The sequence below is a fragment of the Camelus ferus genome, chromosome 12 (assembly GCF_009834535.1).
Source record: "Camelus ferus isolate YT-003-E chromosome 12, BCGSAC_Cfer_1.0, whole genome shotgun sequence".
Taxonomy (NCBI): Eukaryota; Metazoa; Chordata; class Mammalia; order Artiodactyla; family Camelidae; genus Camelus; species Camelus ferus.
In genome coordinates, this window is record NC_045707.1 from 39711902 (window position 1) to 39732651 (window position 20750).

A 20750-nucleotide genomic window follows, 5' to 3' on the forward strand; every position below is an offset into this window, starting at 1 on the left:
ACCCGGGAAGCCCTCGCATTTGTACCTGACAGCCTGGGCAGCATTTGTTCTCAAATGTGTCTTCCCTCTGTGCCCATCCTGAAGCTCCTTCTTTCTCTTTCTTGGCTGTTTTTGTGTTATAATTTGGACATTCATCCCTGCATCAGTTTTTACTAAGAGTCTGGAGCCCTTCAGAAGCAAGCTGCTTTGTCAGTCAGAGGATATAAACAGGGAGCAAGTACTAACAGCCATATCTAATTTCACCCAAGGGTGAAATGCAAACTCTCTCTGTTTTGCATTTCTGAAGACAGTTGTGCTCCATCCTCTTCAGAAGGATTTCTTTGTATTTTAATCATCTAAGGCTTGAAGCTTGCAAAGAGTCTCTTTCATGGGATTACAAAGAAATTCCTTAATTGGCAGGCCCAGTGCTTGAGTATGGGGGTTGAGGACAGCACCAAAGACTAGTCTGCTAATCGTGGTGATTTTTAACAGTAACAATGACACAATTTCTATAGTCCGGCATCGTTTCACAAAGTATTTTTAATATATGATCTCATCTCACTTTTTCAACAAGTGTAACTGCATAGGTATTATTATCAAACCCATTTTACAGGTGGATACGCTTAAAGCTGAGCAGTTAACTGACTCACTCAAGGTCCACAGCCTCTAAGAGGTCATTTTGTTGTAGACGACATACTCTTCTTACTAATATCGCTACTTTTGGGAGTCTCTACCCAGTGTGTGTAGAGGGACAACACATAAGGACAAAGAACAGAGTCAGGGAGGAGAAGACATTTTTGAACTCACTTGGCAGGAGCAGCTTCCGTTTCCATCCATGCCTTCAGCACAACTGCCCCTGCCGCTGCAGGGGGACCTCGCTCCTCCGGGGCACTCTAAGATCAAAGGGTAAATTCACTCGTTGGTGACAGCTTGCAAGCTTTCTGCAAGGATGCATTAACTATCTACTGCGTGCCACGTAGTGTGCTAGTTGCAAGGGATGAGAAATAACTGAAGACCCTGCTGGTGTCATCTAGGCTTACACAGGGGAGGCAAGTGAATCACAATGCAGTCAGCGGCTCCACTAGGATGCATCAGACTACCATTTCTTGAGCATTTTCTATACACTTCACAACCATCTCATTAGAACATTCCCATTACAACTCTCAGAGGTTGCTATTGGTGCTGGTTGGCAAATGACGAGACAGGTTCAGAGAGGTCACAGAACTCACCCAAGGTCTTACACGTTATAAGTTGCAAAGCTGGGAATTTAGCTCAGCCCTTAGCATGACTTCAAAACCAGGCTTCTTAATCAGTGTGCTAGACAGGGTATTGAGGGAGCCCAGGGAAGGGAGCTACTTATGCTTTTTTGGGGAGACATCCCCCAAGAGGAGTCACTAAAGCTGGGGTTTTAAGGGTTCAGTAGGAGTTGGTTATGCTTAAAATGGAAGGGCAAGTACAAAGTCTGAGAGTTGTAAAAGGGAATGATAGGAAGTTTGGTGAGGCTGGAACTTGGAAGCTGGGGTATAGGAAAAGTGGTAGTTGATGAGGAATAGTAGGATGGTTGGGGCCAATTAATGAAGTGCTTTGTATGCAAAGCAAAGGAATTTAGATTCCACACAAGCATGCATTTTGCACTTCTGGGCTGTGAAACCCTGAATCAGAGCTTTTACAGACATTTATTAGAGGATTTCACAGTCATTCACTATACATTCAGGGAGTATGTACTACATGCCAAGCATTATATTACATGTTGGGGTGGAGGGACATTTAGCTAGCTAGATATTAAATGTCCAACAAATACAAGATTTAAAATAATGGTAAGTAATAGATGCTCAGGTACTGATATAATGAGGATGGAAAAATGTTAACTTTTTATATTTGCTGTTCTACACTTGGAGTGCTAGTTGAATGGATTTAAAGCCAATTTGGGTGAGTTTTGACTGTTAAAATGAGGGATCTGGACTAGCAAACACTAAGCAGAAATCATGCACTGGCCATGAATTGTGAGGCAGGATGACTGAGGCAGGATCAAATGTTACCCCAAATTAAAGTTAGTAAGGCAAATGCCTTCCACAAAATAATGATATGGAGTTCTAGGTAATAATGAAGAATTCAAAGCGATACCCTGAAGTTTAGTCCTATTTTTAGTTCCATTTTCCAGATGAGCAAACCGATGCACAGAGTAGCAGAGAGACTTGCCCAAGGTCATCCAGCCAGCAAGGATAATGACAGACTCACTTACCCTTGCTCTACTGGATGTCTCCACCTTCCTGCCCTTCCTCCTCCTCTACCCCTATTGACAAAGACCTTGTCCAAAGCTCTCCTGGGCCACAAGCTTGCTCTGCTCATATATCCTCCAAGAAATCAGCATCCGTAGAAAATGAAAAAGCAGTTCTTGGAAAAAGAGACGTCTAACCTCGGGGAGCAGCAGTTCTACCAAGGAGACCCTGATGGCTCACCTGAGTTAAGAGGCTAGTTCTTTAAAAGAACATTTATAACTGGCAGGAACGGGAAGGTGAGAAGGTCAAGATGCACACCTGTAGACTGTGTTCTTTCTGGCTCCTCTGTTTCTTTCCTGCGTGCAGAATCTTAGCTCCAGGGTCCACATCACACAGTTTGAACCTGTGGTCTTTCTTGCCACAACAGTGGCCAAGCGTGGCTTCAAACCCTGGCAGGTGCTCCAGAGTCGGCTACACTGTCATTGCTGAGCTCTTCACTCATCCAGGACTGCTCTGTACCAGAGTCGCAGCACCAATAACAGGTATGTCCATGAGGTGAGCAAAGGAGAAGACGCACAAGTAGCTACTGCTTGCAAATCATCTTGAAAACCAGTTCATTGGTTTGGGCTGCTCTCACCAGCTAGGGCAGTGGCTACACAGGATGCAGTGGTGTCATGAGAAAGCCCAGACTTTGCAAGCAGAATGTTCGAACTCCAGCCCAACTCTTTGCTAGCTGTATCCCTTTGAGAAAATCAATGCCTGGCTCTGAGACTTGGCTCAGTTGTCTTCCTGGCAGGTTGTGGTAGGGACTGGAAATATTAGGTGCCCAATAAGTGGTGGTGGTTATTGTTGGAGTGGCTTCTCTGCAACCTCTCCAGTTTCTGTTCTTTCAGATTGGCAATGTAATAGGTAACAACACTCAGGAGAGAAATTATTGGGCACTTGTTTGAATCAGGACCACAGAAAGTCCTGAGTGTACAAGGTGAGCACACAGACCTGGTCTCTATTTCCACGGTCCTGCCAGTCCCATGTGGAAAGAGTCATGGATTGACAGACAATCAGGTAAATACTGGTTTACAGACTGTGATAGAGGTTGTCCAGGGAAGAAACCTAGAGCTCTGATCACTCCACCTACTGGAGGTCACCAAGACTGACCCCAAACTACTAATCCTGCAGAGACCAGGTCACTTAGATCTGCTCTCAGCAGGGCAACAACTAGATCATTAAGGAAGGGCCTGGTTAAAGAGTGTGTTCTTTATCTTAAAAAAAGCAGTAGGAGGCAAGGATGAAGAGGAGGGAGAGGGTCTAATCAAGCAGGTACCAGATATGCCTTTGAAGCTCATCTGAAAACCAACTGAACCACCTGAGTTCACAATACCAAGCAAGGGGAGCCAAGAGAGGGTTTCCTGAGATCATGGGCTATCAAATAGTTCTTCTCCCATTTCCTTTTGATATGAGGCCCTTCTTGGAAGAAGATGGTATTTTGGGGGTCAGGCCTGACTCTGGGCAGAACCACTGTAGAAATGACAGCTCCATCACCATTTCCCTCTCTTGACCTTGTGCCTCTCCCTGGAGTTAGGTTGCAACCTGCTCTCTGGATGACCCCAGCTTGCCTCCTGGGCTGGCTCAGAAGTGCACCTGGCCTCCTCTACACCGAGAGTGCTGCCCATCAGTGCCACCTTGCAGAAGTGCTCTCCCAGGCATTTTCACTTTTGCCAGCAATGATGCCAGAGTCCCAGGCTCCCACACTCATATTCCACCAAATGGTCTCCTCCATGCACTGAGCCAACTCCCCTCCCATCCATTCTGTCCAGCCCCAGAAGACCACCACATGCTGCCCCAGAGTGCCCTCCCTGTCACACCTGGCCTATGCCTTTCCTACCCTCAGAGTTACTCTCCTGGACCCTGTCTTTGAGGTAGAGTCAACTCTATCATCCTCTGGGTGTCCCCTCCACTGGGCTCATGCCTTGTAATAACATACAGAGCAGAAAATGGGGCAGAGTCATCTATTGTAAATACAGCCAGATTCTAGCTACAGGCTGATCACAGAGGAATTGGGGAGATTTTCCCCATCCTAGCTCCCAAGACTGTGACACTGTGTCCAGAAAGTCTGGGCCTCCTTTTTCTGCAGGGGATAATCAGCAATCCTTTCTTTTTAAAAATTTAGGCAAGAGGTCCCTTAAGGGTGATTCACTGGACTAGCTGTTTCTAATCACCTGGAAGGGGCAGATTCCTAAGGTTCTCTTTGCCAGGAACAGAAGCCATGAAATGCCCCTCGCAGAGTGTAAAGCTAAAGAACTAGATTAACCAAGATCATTTTGAAAATGACCAAGTTGGAGGACTTAGACTACCCGATTTCAAGACTTACTATAAAGCTACAGTAATCGTGATAGTGTGGTACTGTCAGTGTGAAGGGACAGGCATACAGATCAATTGGAACAGAATAGAGTCCAGAAATAGACCCACAAATCAACTGTCAATTTATTTTCTACAATGATCCAAGGGCAACTCAATGGAGAAAGCACAGTCTTTTCATGAAATGAGACTGGAATTGGACCTGAATGTAAAGAAATGAATCTTGATCCACACCGAGTCACATACAAAAATTAGCTTGATGGTGAGACCTAAAAATAATGCCTAAAACTATAAAGCTGCTAGAAGAAAGTACAGAAGAAAATCTTTGTGACATTAGGTTAGGCAAAGAGTTCTAGATATGATTCAAAAGCAATATCTACAAAAGAATAACGGAAATATTTGGCCTCACTAAAATTAAGAATGTTTGCTCTTCAAAAGGCAGTTGAGAGTGAAAAGACAAGCCACAGACTGTGAGAAAATATTTACAAATATTTGATTCACGTATCAAATCAAGGACATGTATTCTCAACTGTTTATAAAGAACTCTCAATAGTAAGAAAACAACCTGAACAATATACGAATAGCAAATAAACACATGAATCATGCAAATTAAAATGGGCTGCAGTGAAATGCCACTCACCATGCACCTATGAGAATAGCTAAAAGAAAAAAAAAATCTGATTACACTAATTGCTACCAAGCAATTGGAACTTTCATACATTGTTGGTAGGCATGAAAAAAGATGATGCAGACATTTTTGAAAACAGTTTCAAAGTTTCATATAAGGTTAAAATACATTCAATGTACAATCCAGGACTCCCACTTCCAAGTATTTACTCAAGTGAAATGAAAACTTACACTCACATGAAAACCTGTACATGAATGTTCACATCAGCTTTATCCTTAGTTGCACAGAACTGGAAGCCCAAATATCTTTTAGCTGGTAAAGAGATAAACTTGAGTAGAGACATCTAACAGCAGACTATGAAATATTATAAAGGAACGAACTGCTGATATTCATAACAACATGGACAAACCTCGAAAGCATCATGCTAAGTGAGAGAAGCCAGTCTCACAGAGGTACTTACACTATGATTTCAATTATACAACATAAAGGCACAATTAGAGGCACAGAAAATAGATCAGTATTTGCCAAAGATTAGGAGTTGGGGGAGGACTTGACCACAAAGGAAATTTGGAGGATGACCTAACTGTTCTCCATCTTAATCATGGTGCTTGTCACACAACTACTGAGGTTTGTCAAAGCTCATAGAACCGTGTACCAAAAAAGGGCGAATTTTACTGCATATAATTTATGACTTGGGAGTAAATGAAAAAATCCATAAGCATATATATGTTCATGTATAACTGAAAAATTGTGCTCTACATTGGAATTTGACACAACACTGTAAAATGATTATAAATCAATAAAAAATGTTAAAAAACAAAAAAAAAGAAAAAATCCATAAGCAGATCACATGCCTTAATGATAGATTTCAAACAATGTCCCTAAAATTAATTAATGAATCTTTATTTCTATTTAGATCTCAGAGGTGTCCTTACTATAGTTTATACTCACTGGAAAGGAAAACAAACCAAGGCACTAGAATCAGAAAGGGCTATTTTTAAACACATAGTGCGTTTACAATCTCCTACCTTCAGTCTCTAAATCTTTTCATTTGAATACTTTAGTGTAGTTGTAAGAAAATCAATGTCCAGGAAGCATTTCTTCAGCTCCAGAGAACCATTTAGCAAGCCACTGGGCCAGAGGTTGGTCTAAGAAAGACCAACTTGACCATGTTTCCTTTTTGTGTTTATCCTTGTTTCTTCTTCTTCTTGTTATTAGCAGCCTAGGACCAGGGTGGAATGCCAAGCGCATTATGTGTATTATCTCAGTGTATTTAATCTTTACAGCTCTGAACTGTGAATCTTCACCCTGGAAAGTGGTTATTTGCAGCATTTTATCTACAAGGATACTGAGGCAGAGGATGGGTAATGAGGTTACACGGCCATTAGGTCAGAGAGAATGATTCCCACCCCGTCCCATCTGACCTTAAAGGCTGTAGTTGGGCTTCTGTGTATGGATTGCTTATAATTATTTTACATGGCATAAATGTTTTTACCAGCTATTCATTTAATTAATTAATTCAACATTCATTAATTGCCTACAATTATCTTCAAAGCTGGTAATGTTTTCTCTGTGTCTTCACAAGAAAGGGAAGGAGGTTTAGTCGGGGCAGAGAGGGGCCCGTGTGCCTCTTGCTGTGGACAGGAAGGGGCCGCTGAGGCAGCCTCTGTGCTGCCGGCTTATTTCTGAAGAGGGGCCCCAATGCCTCCTTCTCGGAAATGAGCAGCTGCTCCATTCAGGGCCCATCAAGTGTCTGCTTATGGCTGCGCTAAGGGTGAGGGCATCTGCTAGTTGGGAATTTGCTGTCTCCTGGGGTCTTCCTGAGCCTCAACATCACATATTCTGCAGGGGACACGAGGCTTTCTCTGTAGCACATTTGTCATCCTGGTCAGCCCTCTCTGCCAGTGGCTTGTGACTCAGAGGGATAAAGGGCAAAATGAATATCTGTGCCCTCCAACTTCGTAGGTTAAAGACCTAACCTCCCACGTGATGACATCTGGAGGTGAGGCCTCTGGGAGATCATCAGGTTTAAATGAGATCATGAGAGTGAGGATCCCATGATTGGATTAGTACCCTTATAAAAAGAGAAAGAGGGACGAGAGCTCCCACTCTGCCACGCAAGGACACAGAGAGAAGGAGGCTGCCTGCAAGCCAGGGAGAAGGCCCTCATCAAATCTGCTGGCTCCTTGATCTTGGACTTCCCAGCCCTCAGAACTATGGGAAATAGACATCTGTTGTTAACAGTGTTCTGTTACAGCAGCTTGCGTAGACAAAGCCACCTACTGTGCCCACATTCCTGAAGGGCAGGCCTTTCCTTTGACCTGAGACATCAGGGTGATTCATGGGTTCCACAGAAAGGATGACAATGGTGGGAAGAAAAATAATAAACTCAAGGGACCATAAGCCACATAAAATGTGAGCAGGAAAATAGTTATCGCTCAATAATAGATGAATAGAATTTGTTAAGCATTTAATTGCTAAGTACTTTATACACATGGTCTCATTCTTGCAACAGGTGTATAGAATGTTATCATCCTTTTCCTCCTCTTTCTCCCCAGGTTATAGATAAGAAAACTGAAGCTCACAGAGGTAAGTAACTTGGAGATTACATGGTTAGTAAGTGTTGGAACTGGCATTACAATCAGGCTTGATTCAAGATTGAGTGCTTAACCACTAAGCCAAAGTACACAGATCAGTACCTTAGAATAGAAAATCAAACCAAAACACACCTCCTGAAATAAAGAGGCCAGCCACTAATCTGAGAACCATAAAAGACAGAAAAGATAACTAGCATATTCTGAATGCCTACATCTGCTAGGCACATCCTAGGGACTTTATATGTACCAGCTCACTTAACTCCCAGCATCACCTTTGGAGGTAGACATGTTAGCATCACCATCTCCATTTTATAAATGAGAAAACTGAGGCTGAAGGATCAGTTTCCCAGATAAAATATAGGATGCCAGTTCAATTTCAACTGCAGATAAACAATGGATAATTTTTTAGAATAAGTGTGTCCCAAGTATTGTATGCAATTTGTTGTTTATCTGCAATTGATTTAACAAGGGGTCCTCTATTGGTATTTGCTAAATCTGGCAGCCCTACAGGGAGGGTAAGTCACTTGGAAGGTCTCCGAAGGAGAAGGGGGTAAAGCTGGGAATGGAAGCCAGGCAGGCTAACTTCAGAGTTGATAATCTTATTGTAAAGCCACACTGCCTCTCTGCATGTGTGGGAACTAGGGGGAACTCAGTTCATGGAATCAACTCCAGGCAGTGACAGGCACTCAGGTAATGGTGGAAGCAAGATTTCCCAGCAGCAGGCTAGTGGGGGGGGGGGGGGGCAGGCTGCCTTCCCAGCAGTTGACTTGCCAACATAGCAGGCATTTGGGTAAGGAGACAGCAGTGGATGGGAGCTGGGGCTCTGCAGTGAGACAGCTCGTTTCCTAGTCTGCTCTGCACTTCTGAGCTGCTCTCTTTGGTTGAGCTGCAAACCCCCTCAAAGCCCCAGGGCCCTCACCTGGACTCTCAGGCATGATTGCTTTTCCTTATCTGCTTTTGTGTCCCTCGCCTTCATCAATTGGTGAGACCCTTGGGGTAGGGAGTGGCTTATTATGGAAGTGACTATGTGTAGCATATAGAATGTCTCAAAAAATGCTTGATTTTTAGGAGTTGGCCAACCCTGGAAGGAACTTTGGAAAAAAGATAGCAGGTGTGTGAGAGTATACAGAGTCCACATTTTATGTCCTAAATCAAACGCTTTAAGTTTACCAATTTATGAACACAACTTGTTCCCTTCTAAAATAAAATTTTTTAGGGTAAAAGTGGAAAACTTCTTCCTGTTTCTCAAATCATTTTCTATCACCTCAGGCCCCCATTAAGGAAAAGAGATGGTAAAAATCACATTCTCAGCAGTCAACGCTTGAAAGAACTATTACAGAGTGTGCTCTAAGGGCACATTACTGAGGCCTTGTGGAGGGCCAAGCAGTGATAAGGCTATTTTCAGTCATTATCACATTTCCCTTTGCTCGCTGCTACTCTGGTGGTCTCTTGCATTGTGACTTTGCTCACGCAGAAGGCGTACCCATGACAAGCTGTCAGCAAATCATCAGCTATTCTGTTCTTTAAAGGAAGATAATGAACTTCCTGCCCAGCAAGAGGCCAGGGACCTCCCTGTAACTTTATCTCTGGAGGAACTCCAGAGGTGGCCACTCATGCCACTACTTTTGTTTAAAAGCTTGATGTATAGTGCTAGGCAGAGAATATGTCCTGGTTTTTATAAATGGTAAATATTCCATTTATAGCTCCAGCTGGAATGGTCGGCCTGAGAAACTGATGTGAAATAGGATCCTCATGTGAACTCAGTGTTAGTCACTCAGAGCTAAAAGGGCATGCCTAACAGAGTGGTTTCAAATCCACATAGTCCATTATTTGCAACCTGTGCAGCAAATGGCAGGGAACATATAACAGGAAACAGAAAGAGGTCTGAAGATGCAAATAACTCGATACAAAAAAAAACCGTGCATAATTTGATGACATTGACCTCACAAAGAATCAAGACCACTTCCCTTTGAAATAATTGGACTGCTTTGGCCATAGCTGAGTTTCTGTGCAACCCTATGCCCACAATATTTTTCCATTACTCAGAGTTTCTGGGCAAATCCATTCATGTTCACAGTGGGATAAAAAAGAGCTGGGATGTTCAAATCAAAAAACCTCTTTCCTCTCAATAGATTATTGGGTGTTCAAATGTGATTAAGTTTCAAGGTAAAAATATGTTTTTGCGCTAGTGAGAAGAGACTCCCATACACAGATTTGATAAAGCAGTGCAAGTTTTAACGAGGGAGAAGCAAGTTACATGTGGGTAGACCCACCTTCCTTATGTCACAAGGACATATTTTCCCCCAGGTGAGAATTCGTGCCATATTCCTAATTTTGGAAGATGATGAGTCTTTTTTTTCACTGTGTTTTCCTATGTTGTCTAAGTTTTCAGAATCGATTATAGCATTTTCTAAATTTGAATAAGGTACTATTAAAATAATTTTAAAAGGCAACCAGAGGTGATGAGTGTGAATGTACCTGTGGAAGTGGGTGCCACGCTTGCCTTGGAAAGAAGGCTATTGAGGAAGGCTTGTGCTTCCTCAAAAAGAAGGATGCACACATGTCAGCAGCTCTGAAATGGTCTTATCTTGGCAGAAGTGTGAAGGGATTGTCAAGATCTTGCTTGTCATCACCACAAACTGGGAAAGGTGAAATACACAGCCACGTAGAGAACTTATCTCTTTCCTGAGCCAAAGGAAGGAAGCCTTTTGAGACATTTCGTATGTTTGGAAGACAAAGTTAAGGGGAAGTGCCCTTTTGCCCCAGTGAGAAGACAGCAGAAAGAAATGTCCTGGTTTTCACATTTGGCTGCTCTGGCCTTGAGACTGATCACAGGGAAAGGAGGAACATTCAGTGGAGCCTTCAGACTCCTTTGACTGTGGGTGTTTGAGTATTGCCAGTTTTCGCATAGCCCAGTGGGATACATGAAACCCACAGAAGATACTGAATCCTGTTGGCTGGGTCTGTTTAATTACCTACCTGCTATTTAAAAAGGGCCCAGAGAAAGGGAGTCATTTTATTTGCCTTTCATTATCAGAAGTCTGTTTTGCCTGTTTTGCTCATTCATTTATCTCTAAAATGTTTACAAAGTGACTTCTTTGTGTCATAGACTCTGCCAGGTACTTTCCTCTGTATGGATGTTTTAAAATCCCTACTAGAGTTTTGTAAAGTAAGACTTTTTACCTCTACATTTGACAGCTAGAAAGACTGGGGGAGAAGAGGCAAGTCATTTGCCCAAACCAGTGATGGTGGAAATAGGCTCAAATCTAAAACTTTCTGGTAGCTGACTCAATGTTCTTTTGCTTTCTGGGCTGTGGTCTGTCATTATGTTAGACCTGCTAATCTTCGCTACTGCATCTTAGACAAAGCCTTTTCTTTCCCTGTGGTGTGTCTGATTAATTAGCTTAGAATCACATTAGCTTTCGTGGGTTAGAAAGAGAACAGCAAATTAATTTAATCAGGATGGCTACGTGAACTAGATGTGACCATGACCCTATTTGGTGCTAAAAAACAAGTTCTTGAAATCTGGAAGTCTAGGCTATTTGCTTGATTCTGATTTGAAAAACTCAGAAACACACAGTGCTGACATGCTGGGGTGAAACAGAGGAGAGCAGTTTATAAAGAGGGTATCCTAAGGTCCAAACCTTGACCTTTCCAGGGTAAGGAGAATGATTCAGGCATTGACTGGGAGGGCTGAAGGGACCTACCAATCAAAAGAGAAATTAGCATGCTCAATGTCACTAATCATCAGGGAAATGCAAATCAAAACCACAATGAGATACCACCTCACACCTCATACATATCAGAATGGCTATTATCAAAAGAACACAAATAACAAATTTTGGCGAGGATGTGGAGAAAAGGGAACCCTCCTATACTATTGGTGGGAATGTGAATTGGTGCGGCCATTGTGGAAAACAGTATGGAGATTCCTCAAAAAACTAAAAATAGAGCTACCATATAATTCAGCAATTCCACTACTGGATATATAATCGAAAAAAACATAAACACTAATTCAAAAAGATATATACACCCTAATGTTCATAGCAGCATTATTTACAAGATATGGAAGCAACCTAAGGGTCCATCAACAGGTGACCAGATAAAGAAAACATATATATGCATGTGTGTGTGTATACACACACACACACACACACACACACACACACATACATACATACAATGGAATACTACTCAGACATAAAAAAGAATGAAATTTTGCCATTTGCAACAACATGGATGAACTTGGAGGATATTATACTAAATGAAATAAGTCAGAGAAAGATGACTACAGTATGATGTCACTTATATGTAGAATTTAAAAAAATACAACAAACTAGTGAATGCAACAAAAAAAGAAGCAACCTCACAGATGCAGAGAACAAATTAGTGGTTACCAGTGGGGAGAGGGAATGGGGAAGGGGCCAGATAGGGGTAGGAGATACAAACTATTAGGTTTAAAATAAGCTACAAGGATAGCCACAAGGATATACTGTACAATACAGGGAGTATAGCCAGCATTTTATAACTATAAAGGGAGCATAATCTTTAAAAATTGTGAATCACTATATTGTATTGTATACTTGTAACATACTATTGTACATCAACTATACTTCAATTAAAGAAAAACATGGGAAAAATAAAATAAAAAAATATTTATAGAAAAAAAAAGAGAAATTAGAAACACATTGGGGACATCTCTCTTTTTTCCTTTTGACAAGTTCTGCTTCAGGCAGTGGGACAGCATAGAAAGAGAGAAGGCTTTGGTGCCAGGCAGCCCTGAACTTGAACTTGCTTCATCACTTACCACCCCAAAGGAGGCAGGCAAGAGATAACACTCAAAGCTGATTCCTCATAGGCAAAATGGGGTTAAAATGTCTAACTCAAGATTTAAGAATTAATTCAGATTATATAGGCCAACTACTTCTCTAGTACCTAATGTCAGCCATTTGGAGTAAATGGAAGCTATTATTCATTTAATCAGTAGTTTAAAAAAGAGGAGGGAACGTTATGCATGTAATATGAGCTCAACTATTTAGAAGCCATATGGGGAGAAAAAAAAAAAAAAAAGACCAAGGAAATCAGCCAAACTACTTAGAATTTCCTCTGTGTGACAGAATACTAGTTGCTATTTTTTTCTTTCTTTATACCTTTCTAAAGTTTCCAAGCTGTGTATAATGTGCTTATATTATTTTAATGAGAAAAAACAAAGCCAAAGAGAACAAATCTCTTTAAGTAGATCCTTAAGGAGATATTTGCATTACATCGTAGAAGATGGAACACAAATGGTAAATTCATGAATTAAAATGCCCGATTTTCACTGTCAAAAAAAAAAAAAGGGTGGGTGGCTCTGACATTACTTGCATGTCATGTCAAGGACTTAGTCACTACTTGACTGTTAACATCTTTAACCATGATAGACGTTCAGTTTCAGCTAACAAATACTACACTTGACCACAGGAGTCTATATCACTGACTGAGATTTGGATAGTGGTTTTTCTTACATTGGAACCTAGTCATTATAGAGTTTGATGTTGCATCCTAAGACTTAAATTTTTAGAAGAGCTAATGATTATTCTGTTTGCCAAACAGGAACTACAGTCTCTGAGATATTGTAATAAAGTGTCTTCTTAACGAAAATTGTATTGGGGTTGCAATAGCCCAGCATTCTTCCTCTCTATTGTCAATAACCTTTTTTTTTTAAAAAATAAAAATAGATATCCTTTCAATTGTCCCTTTTTCTGACTTGTAAAGGAATTCTCTTAAAGATAGATCTCTAAATGGAAGAAAGCAGATATCTATATAAAAGCTGACAGGGAAGAAAGATTTTCTACACATAGACTGAAATGGAAATTTCAGCTGAAAAAGATGTTAACATTCTCTTATCAGGCCTCCTTCCTTTCAATTTTCTGTAAAATGAGACACTGAGAAGCAAATATTAAAGTTAGGAAAAGTGTTGTGCCACTTACCCATGCAGTCTGGGCCCCAGTGGCCGGGACAGCACTGAGGCTGGAGATAGTCCTTCCTGCAGATATGGCGGCATCCAGGGAGAGACAGCGAGTATGTTCTTACCTCAAAGGTGTACCTTGGAGGGTAAAGAGATGTTAACACATGATTAGAGCAATGCAGTTAACTCTGGGCAGTGAGGTTGCCCCAGATTTTTATTTAGGTCTTTATACTTGCCTATAATTAAAAAATGCATAGATAGGACACATTTTGTCTTCTAGGTAAAAATAAAGCTTAGTCATGAATCACCTTTAACTGTAAGAAATGGATGGAAAAAAACCAGGGAACAATGAAAATAATGGTGAAATACCTAAAACGTTAGAAGTGAAGTTAGTAGATGAAAGAAATGATGTTAGGTACATGCTAGAGATGGGCTTCAAACTTGCCAATGAGTGTCCTAGCAGCCGATGCAAGAAGGGAAAGATCAAGAGTTATGTGATGCACAGTATCTGTACATTTAAAATAAACTGTTCAGGATTTGTGCATTTTTTTTTTTTTGGCAGATACCATAGAGAGAAAATTTCTGTGAGAAGTGCTATGAAGTAGTGAGCAATATTTGTCATGGTTTCCTCAAGATACAATAAGTTCCTTAGAACAATTTTTGCACCAGCTGAGGAAAAATTCTGGAATAGCTATTCTATGGAGGTTAAACCCTTTTCTATTTATAAGGATCTCTGTATGGATGGCTTATTCCAGGATTTGGCTCCAGTGTATCTAGAGCCATTCCTCCAAGAATATCATTTTTCAATCAGGCTGTTAAGAAGAGTGAGATGGTAAGTTCAGGTTTGTACTCCTAAACCAGTCCCTGGAATGTAGCTGATTAACTGCAGGGCTGCTGGCTTTATGGGCAGTCGAGCTGGAGATAGAGTTGATGATTGCTTTGAAAGGTTGAGCATACAGGCAGGGGCATCTCTTCACAAACAAAAGTTAAGGGAGAGCCAAAGACAGAACCAAATGTCCCATCGAGAAACAGTCTTGGGTTTATTTCAGCATCATTGAATAACAGATCAAAGTCTTCAATTCTAAAACAAACAGCATGAGGGCAATTATCTTATCCTGTGTGTGTGTGTTGGAAGGGGCACAGTGGGGTGGGGGACACATAACCAAGTGCCTACCTGGCTGTGAAAACAAGAAAGCAGTATAAAAAAGTTCTCAGTAAAGTCCCTATATAATTTTAACCTTGAACCCTAAAGCTTTCTGATGCACTTTCTCAGAGAATCTGGTTGCAAATATGTGTAACTGAGTGGCCAACTGCTGCATGTGGTTCCTAATTACAGTCCAGTTAATGGATGGGAAACTTCTATTAAAAATGATAATTTTGGGTTTTAAAATACCATGCAGTTGCATGAAGCAAATGTGAATTTAAAATAGTGTGATATAGCAGTATTTAAATTTTCATCTTATACGCGTCTTCTAATCTTCCATCTCCGAATTAAAAACAAAGTTATTGAGTACTGTCTAATTCTTAAATTAGACTAAGCAAGTTAAAAATTGTGTTTGCATTTGAGCTGCATAGTTGAACCCACGAGCTGGTGGGCAGAACTGCTTGTTACCCTCTGCAAGGATTAGCCTTATACTATGAGAGCTTTGAATCATAAGAGATCTTCAAGAATGCAACAACTCACATAAAATGCAAAGCTGTAATTCATTTGTCTCCTTAATTCGGGTTCTAATTAGCATCAGGGTGCATAGCTAGTTAGTAAGGTGACTATCAGATCCGAGGCTTTTTAACATGCTTGGACTAGAACCAAAAGAAACAAAACCCAGATTTTTCAAAATAAAGGGGAAGATGAAGGGAGAGTATTTTTGTGCAATGCAAAGTAATCAATTTTGTATTAAAATGTGAATCATAATATATTTTGTAGGCTCAAGGTCATAGTTGTGAGTTATTGAAGTTTGGGCTCAATGTGACCTTAGCGTAAGAGAAAACCATGGAAATGCTTTGTAGTTTTAGAGTTGAGAAGTTTCAATTTGGATTCACAATCCTTTGAGTAGCACACATATCTTCTCATAATGAGTACCTGCAGTCTCGGATCCCTACGGTGCCATTGGTAATCTTGGTGTAACCATCTGGGCACTTAATTCCAAAGTTGAGTGAGCAGGATTGGCACTCAGTCCTAATTGTAAGGAGAGACTTCTTATCACATCTTTTTGCCTGTGAAAACATTAAAAAAAGAAATCAAGTCCCATTAGCAGAGCCTGAATTGACTAAACTTCTCCATTGGCTTCACACCAATGAAACGACAGGGATGGCAATGAGGCTGACTGGCAATGACTGGTGCATCTTTCCAAATTATCTGCAAAGAGTGCTGGGATCAACAAGCAATGTCTGTGGGGGGTGGGCTGAGGAAAGGAGCTGCTCGTAACACCTGTTTGCCATACTGGTCCAAACTCTGAAGTCCAGCAAAGTAAGGTCACGTCACTACACATATCCAAATGGGAAACCTGAGGTCTACTGCAGGGTACACTTTTCAAATTGGTAAACTGTAAACAGGTTGTTTGACATCAATTGCTCATAGGTCATTAGGTCTCAGGAATATTCTTTCAGCATTGATTCCATAGGAATAGTCTAGTCTGGGTGCTAAATGCCATGGAACATACAGTTCCTGCTCCAAAGATGTTTGCAATCTTTTGATTACAATCCAGTTAGAATGTGGGCATGAGGGCAGCGATCTTCTGTCTTGTCCACTGCATTTCCCTAAGTACTTGGAATAGTGTCTAGCACATAGTAGTACTTAGTAAATATTTGCTGATTGAATGAATGACTGGTGGGAAATCACACAGACACACTAGAAATAGTCACTTAGCAACATCAGGTAGCAGAGAATTAGCTGCTAAAATGAATAATGCAGACACACTTTGGCCTTGTCTTGGGATCCCTCTGTTCATGATGCTGGCACTGATCCTTCATGGATTTTTCTCCCAAGTTTCCTTCCTCTCCCACCAAGCAGCAGCTTTGCATCATGAAGAAACATTGAACTTGGGACTCAAAAAGACCTGAGCTTGGAATCAAGCTCTGTATCTTGCTAAGTGCACAATCTCGAATGAATTCCTTATTTTTTTTCCATTATCCTCATTTTAGGGGGAGAAAACTGAGGTGAGGGGAGGTTTGGTGACTTGCCCAAGGTCACCTGTAAGTTAGTGGCCTTCTGATTCCTTGGTCAGCTATTGCTCTTCCCTGCACCCTGTACAGTGTGGTATGTAGAAAATAAAATCTGTCTTTTCTGGCAGTTTTCATTGGGTGATCGTTATGAATCAAAATAGCACTGGAATGTTATTTGTGATATAATAAAAGCCATTCTTAGATAGAATTTGAATTAACTCCCTGTAATGGTCAGGGCACCTCTACCTTTTTTAAAAGCAGGATTTCCCATTTGGATATGTATATGGAGTGACATTGCTTTGTGTTTTCTTTCTTAGGTCAGAATTCTCTCCTTTCAGGAAATCCCCTTGACCTTTAAAATTATCCTTTTCAAATGGGACAGCTCAGTGTCTCTCTCATACAGTCTCACTTGAAAAGTAAACTCAGCTCTAAACATCAGTCAAGGCCTGACTTCTGTACTAGAGCGAGCACTCAGTGGTGATGATAAGGATGAGGATTACTGCTGTTTGTGGAGCACCGGGAGGGGAGAAACTGAAGCTCAGAGGGACTGTGGAGCCCAGTGACTGGTCCTCAGAGATAGCTGTTAAGGAAAAGCCCCAGTTTAGACTCACCCCTATCTAACCTCAGAGCAGGAGCAGTTAATTGTTATACCATCTTCCAAAGTTTTAGTGAAAAACATTATCGGAGGACAGCCAACTGGAGTAAAACTAGCATTGATAAAAACTGGCCTGGCACAGATGCAGAATCATACCTACATGTTAGTACTAGTGGGGCAGAAATCCTACACTGTGAAATGCGTTTTAAATAAACTACCCACATTGCTGCTCACCTACCGTCCTTTAGTCTGGACTTGCTGCTGAGCTGGTACTGAACTTGCTCCATGATGACAACTCATGTGAGCCTGCTGGACAGGCAGGTGTGCTGGTGTACTTGACAAGGGCTACCGATTCGGCTGCACCTGGCGCTCTTACTATGGCTTGTGGTAGGTAGAGGGGTGAATTCCTCCTGCACTTTGTAACACGGTGTTTCTCAGTCAGGCATCACCCAACCTGGAATTCCCTAGAGTGTCTCCCCACTCTGCTCTACAGCCATTGTTGTTTTCTACATTTACAGTGATGCAGCAGGAGGTATTCAGAGTGATGAGACTATTAAAACACACCAAAAAAAAAAAAAAAAAAAGGCATAGCAAAATCCGCAACGGATAGAGGAAAGTTAGCACTAAATCAGACATCCCAGCATTGGCGTTTTAACACAGGAATAGAAACCACTGGGCCATCTTCAGACAGATCACCATTAGGACCCTACTCCCACAAGCTTGCTTTATTTTGTGAAGCCCAGATAGCTCTTTGCCCATGACAGCATAGGAAAGCAAAAAGCTTTTGAACACAATCATGAAAATTAACACATTTTTTTTTTTTTTAAATGCAAGTTTCATCTTACCTGCTCCGTAGTTTCAGGCGGGGAACAGAGATTTTGTACCACCAATCCGAAAAAGAAGAGCATAAAATTTTGTAGCATGGTGAGGAAATATTTTCTCCTTCTCCACGTCAGGCACCTGTCAGAACTATTTAGCTACTTTAACTTAGTTTGATGAATTACCAGTGAATTCTTTCTCATTTCAGTGTTTGCTTTTAAATCTTTTCCCCTTCTTTTCCTAGACTGAGGCAGATGATATGTGAGAGCTGCCTCTAGACAGGAAAAATGGCCCACCTAGGGGTCGTGGTGAAATTGGCCACTCTCAACCGTATACATGTGCTCACTGAATGACAGGATATCCTGAAGAGGCTGAGGCACGGTCTGGAATTTTTGTGCCTTGTGAAACTCCCAAGAAAAAGCTCCTGCCTCCCAGTGCTCTGCCCATCCCGCCTCTGGTCCTGCCTACCCCCGGACCCAGGCCCTGCCAACATTTACACAACCATACCAAGGAAAAGCACAGGCCTCTTTCTCTGAAAGCAAAGGTCCAAGCTTGCCATCCAGCAGTATATGTGAGCATGCCCAGGAATGGGCATAATTCCACACAGGGAGAGGATGTTGTAGAATGCCTGGGTCATGACTTGGAGGAGGGTGGTGGCAAACCCTACCACAAAGAAATGTTTCTTTGCAGATGCTAATAGTTGGGTTTTCAACTCATCCTTTGCCCTCTTCCAGGTCACTTCACCAGCAAATAACAGTCTAAAGGTCTTACCTTATCCTTCAAGGCTTGGATCTAATGGCACCTCTTCCAGGAAGGATTCCTGTCCTACCCTTCAAAGCTCAGATCTAATAGCACCTCTTCCAGGAAGGCTTCCTATTCTACTCCTTGGAGGACCCCCCCCCCCCCGCAGCACACCATGCTACAAAAGTCACATCTATCATTATTCGCTGGTAATGTTTATCTGTCTCATATCCAATTGTGCATATCTTGAGGAGGGGGTGGGCTAGCCTTCATCTTCTCTGTACTCTCGGCAGCCTAGAGCAGAGACTTACATTTGAAAATAAGAAAAATAACAATAGCTAACCTTTGTTGAAAACTTACTATGTGCTAGTCACTATTCTAGACTTCTCCATGGATTAACTTGCATAATTCTCATAATGCTTGGTGAAATAGGATTGTTTTCCCCATTTTATAGATGCAGAAACTGCATCAGAGAGGTTAGGCAACTTTTCTAAGGTCACACAGCTAGTAGGTGGGGAATCTAGTTTTTAAACTGGAGGGCTCCAGAGCCAGTACTGTTAACCACTACCTTCACTACCCTAAACAATATTTAGTAAGTAGCAGGTGGCTCTCTGGCCCCATTGACATGATGGAAAAGTGTCAGGCCGAGCACCACAAGGGATGAAGTCTGGGCTTATCAACAAGACAGGATTATAAGGGTACATCTCATGACACTGGGAGACTCATGCAGTTACAGTGGCTTGCTTTGGTTAAATAATCCTTTCTCTGAAACATCTTTCTCTTTGAATTTTTGAAACATTACATAACATTGACCAATAACCTAAGAAGCTTCTAGTACAGATATGTTTTTCAGAGGCTAACCCAGAGGCCTGAATGAGAAGATGCCAGATGATTAAATTCTTATAATCCTTTGGTTCAGTGGATTTCAATCTGATTTGGAATCTTGGAGGAGCTTAAAAATTTTTTCCAATGTCTGCCCTACTCCAGAACAATGAGTCAGAACATCTGGGGTGTGAGGCACAGAAGTACTATTTTTCTAAGCTTCCTAGGTGATTCCACTTTCATGGATGACCGTTGCTTAAGGGAAAATTATTCTGTGGAGTCAATGAGACTTTGAGGCTTATCTGTTATAGCAGCTGTGTTACCTTAACTAATACACAAGTGAAAGAAGTTGGAAGCTGATTCTTTTCTCTCTGAAGAACATGGATGATATCTGGGCCTTGGAATGGGTTAGATTCCTGGGGGAAAAAAGTGAACCCCTATTTGCACTTCCTAAATAGCTGTGGAAGATGCTGCAGGGGCTGCTGGGGAAGAATTCTAGTAGATAATTTGGAAAAACCTTGTCTCTAATGTCTCTTTCTTATGAATTGACTATACTTATTAGCTCATTAAAGGTTCTGAGAAGTCCTGTAGTAAAATATTAGGGAACATAACCAAACAAAAACAGTTCAACTTTGCTTAAAGCAGTAATTTCCAAAATTTTTAGGCCACGAGATACTTTCCCTTTGCAAACTAACCTCAGCACCTCCAGATCTATGTTCTATTGCCCTTTCTAGACTTTAGCAGGTTGATTATTTTTAAATTGGTAGGATGCATAAGCTAGCTTACCAGAGGCCATGGGGATTCTGTGGTCCAGGACCTGTTCATACACTTTATCAATTATTTGCATTAGAAACACATTTTTAAACATGTCTTTGTTTAGAAATTT

The 20750-nt window shown here is 41.4% G+C and overlaps 1 protein-coding gene across 1 annotated transcript in view; it reads right to left on the minus strand.

Annotated features, from left to right (window-relative positions):
• The window catches only part of STAB2 (stabilin 2), a 134188-nt gene extending 115402 nt beyond the window's left edge, over positions 1-18786 (minus strand). The window contains 4 exon segments of the mRNA XM_032493456.1: positions 787-872; positions 13748-13863; positions 15806-15939; positions 18328-18786. Of these exon segments, the coding sequence (XP_032349347.1) occupies positions 787-872; positions 13748-13863; positions 15806-15939; positions 18328-18405 (414 nt within the window). The 5' untranslated portion in view covers positions 18406-18786.
• Positions 18787-20750: the final 1964 nt, after the last annotated feature.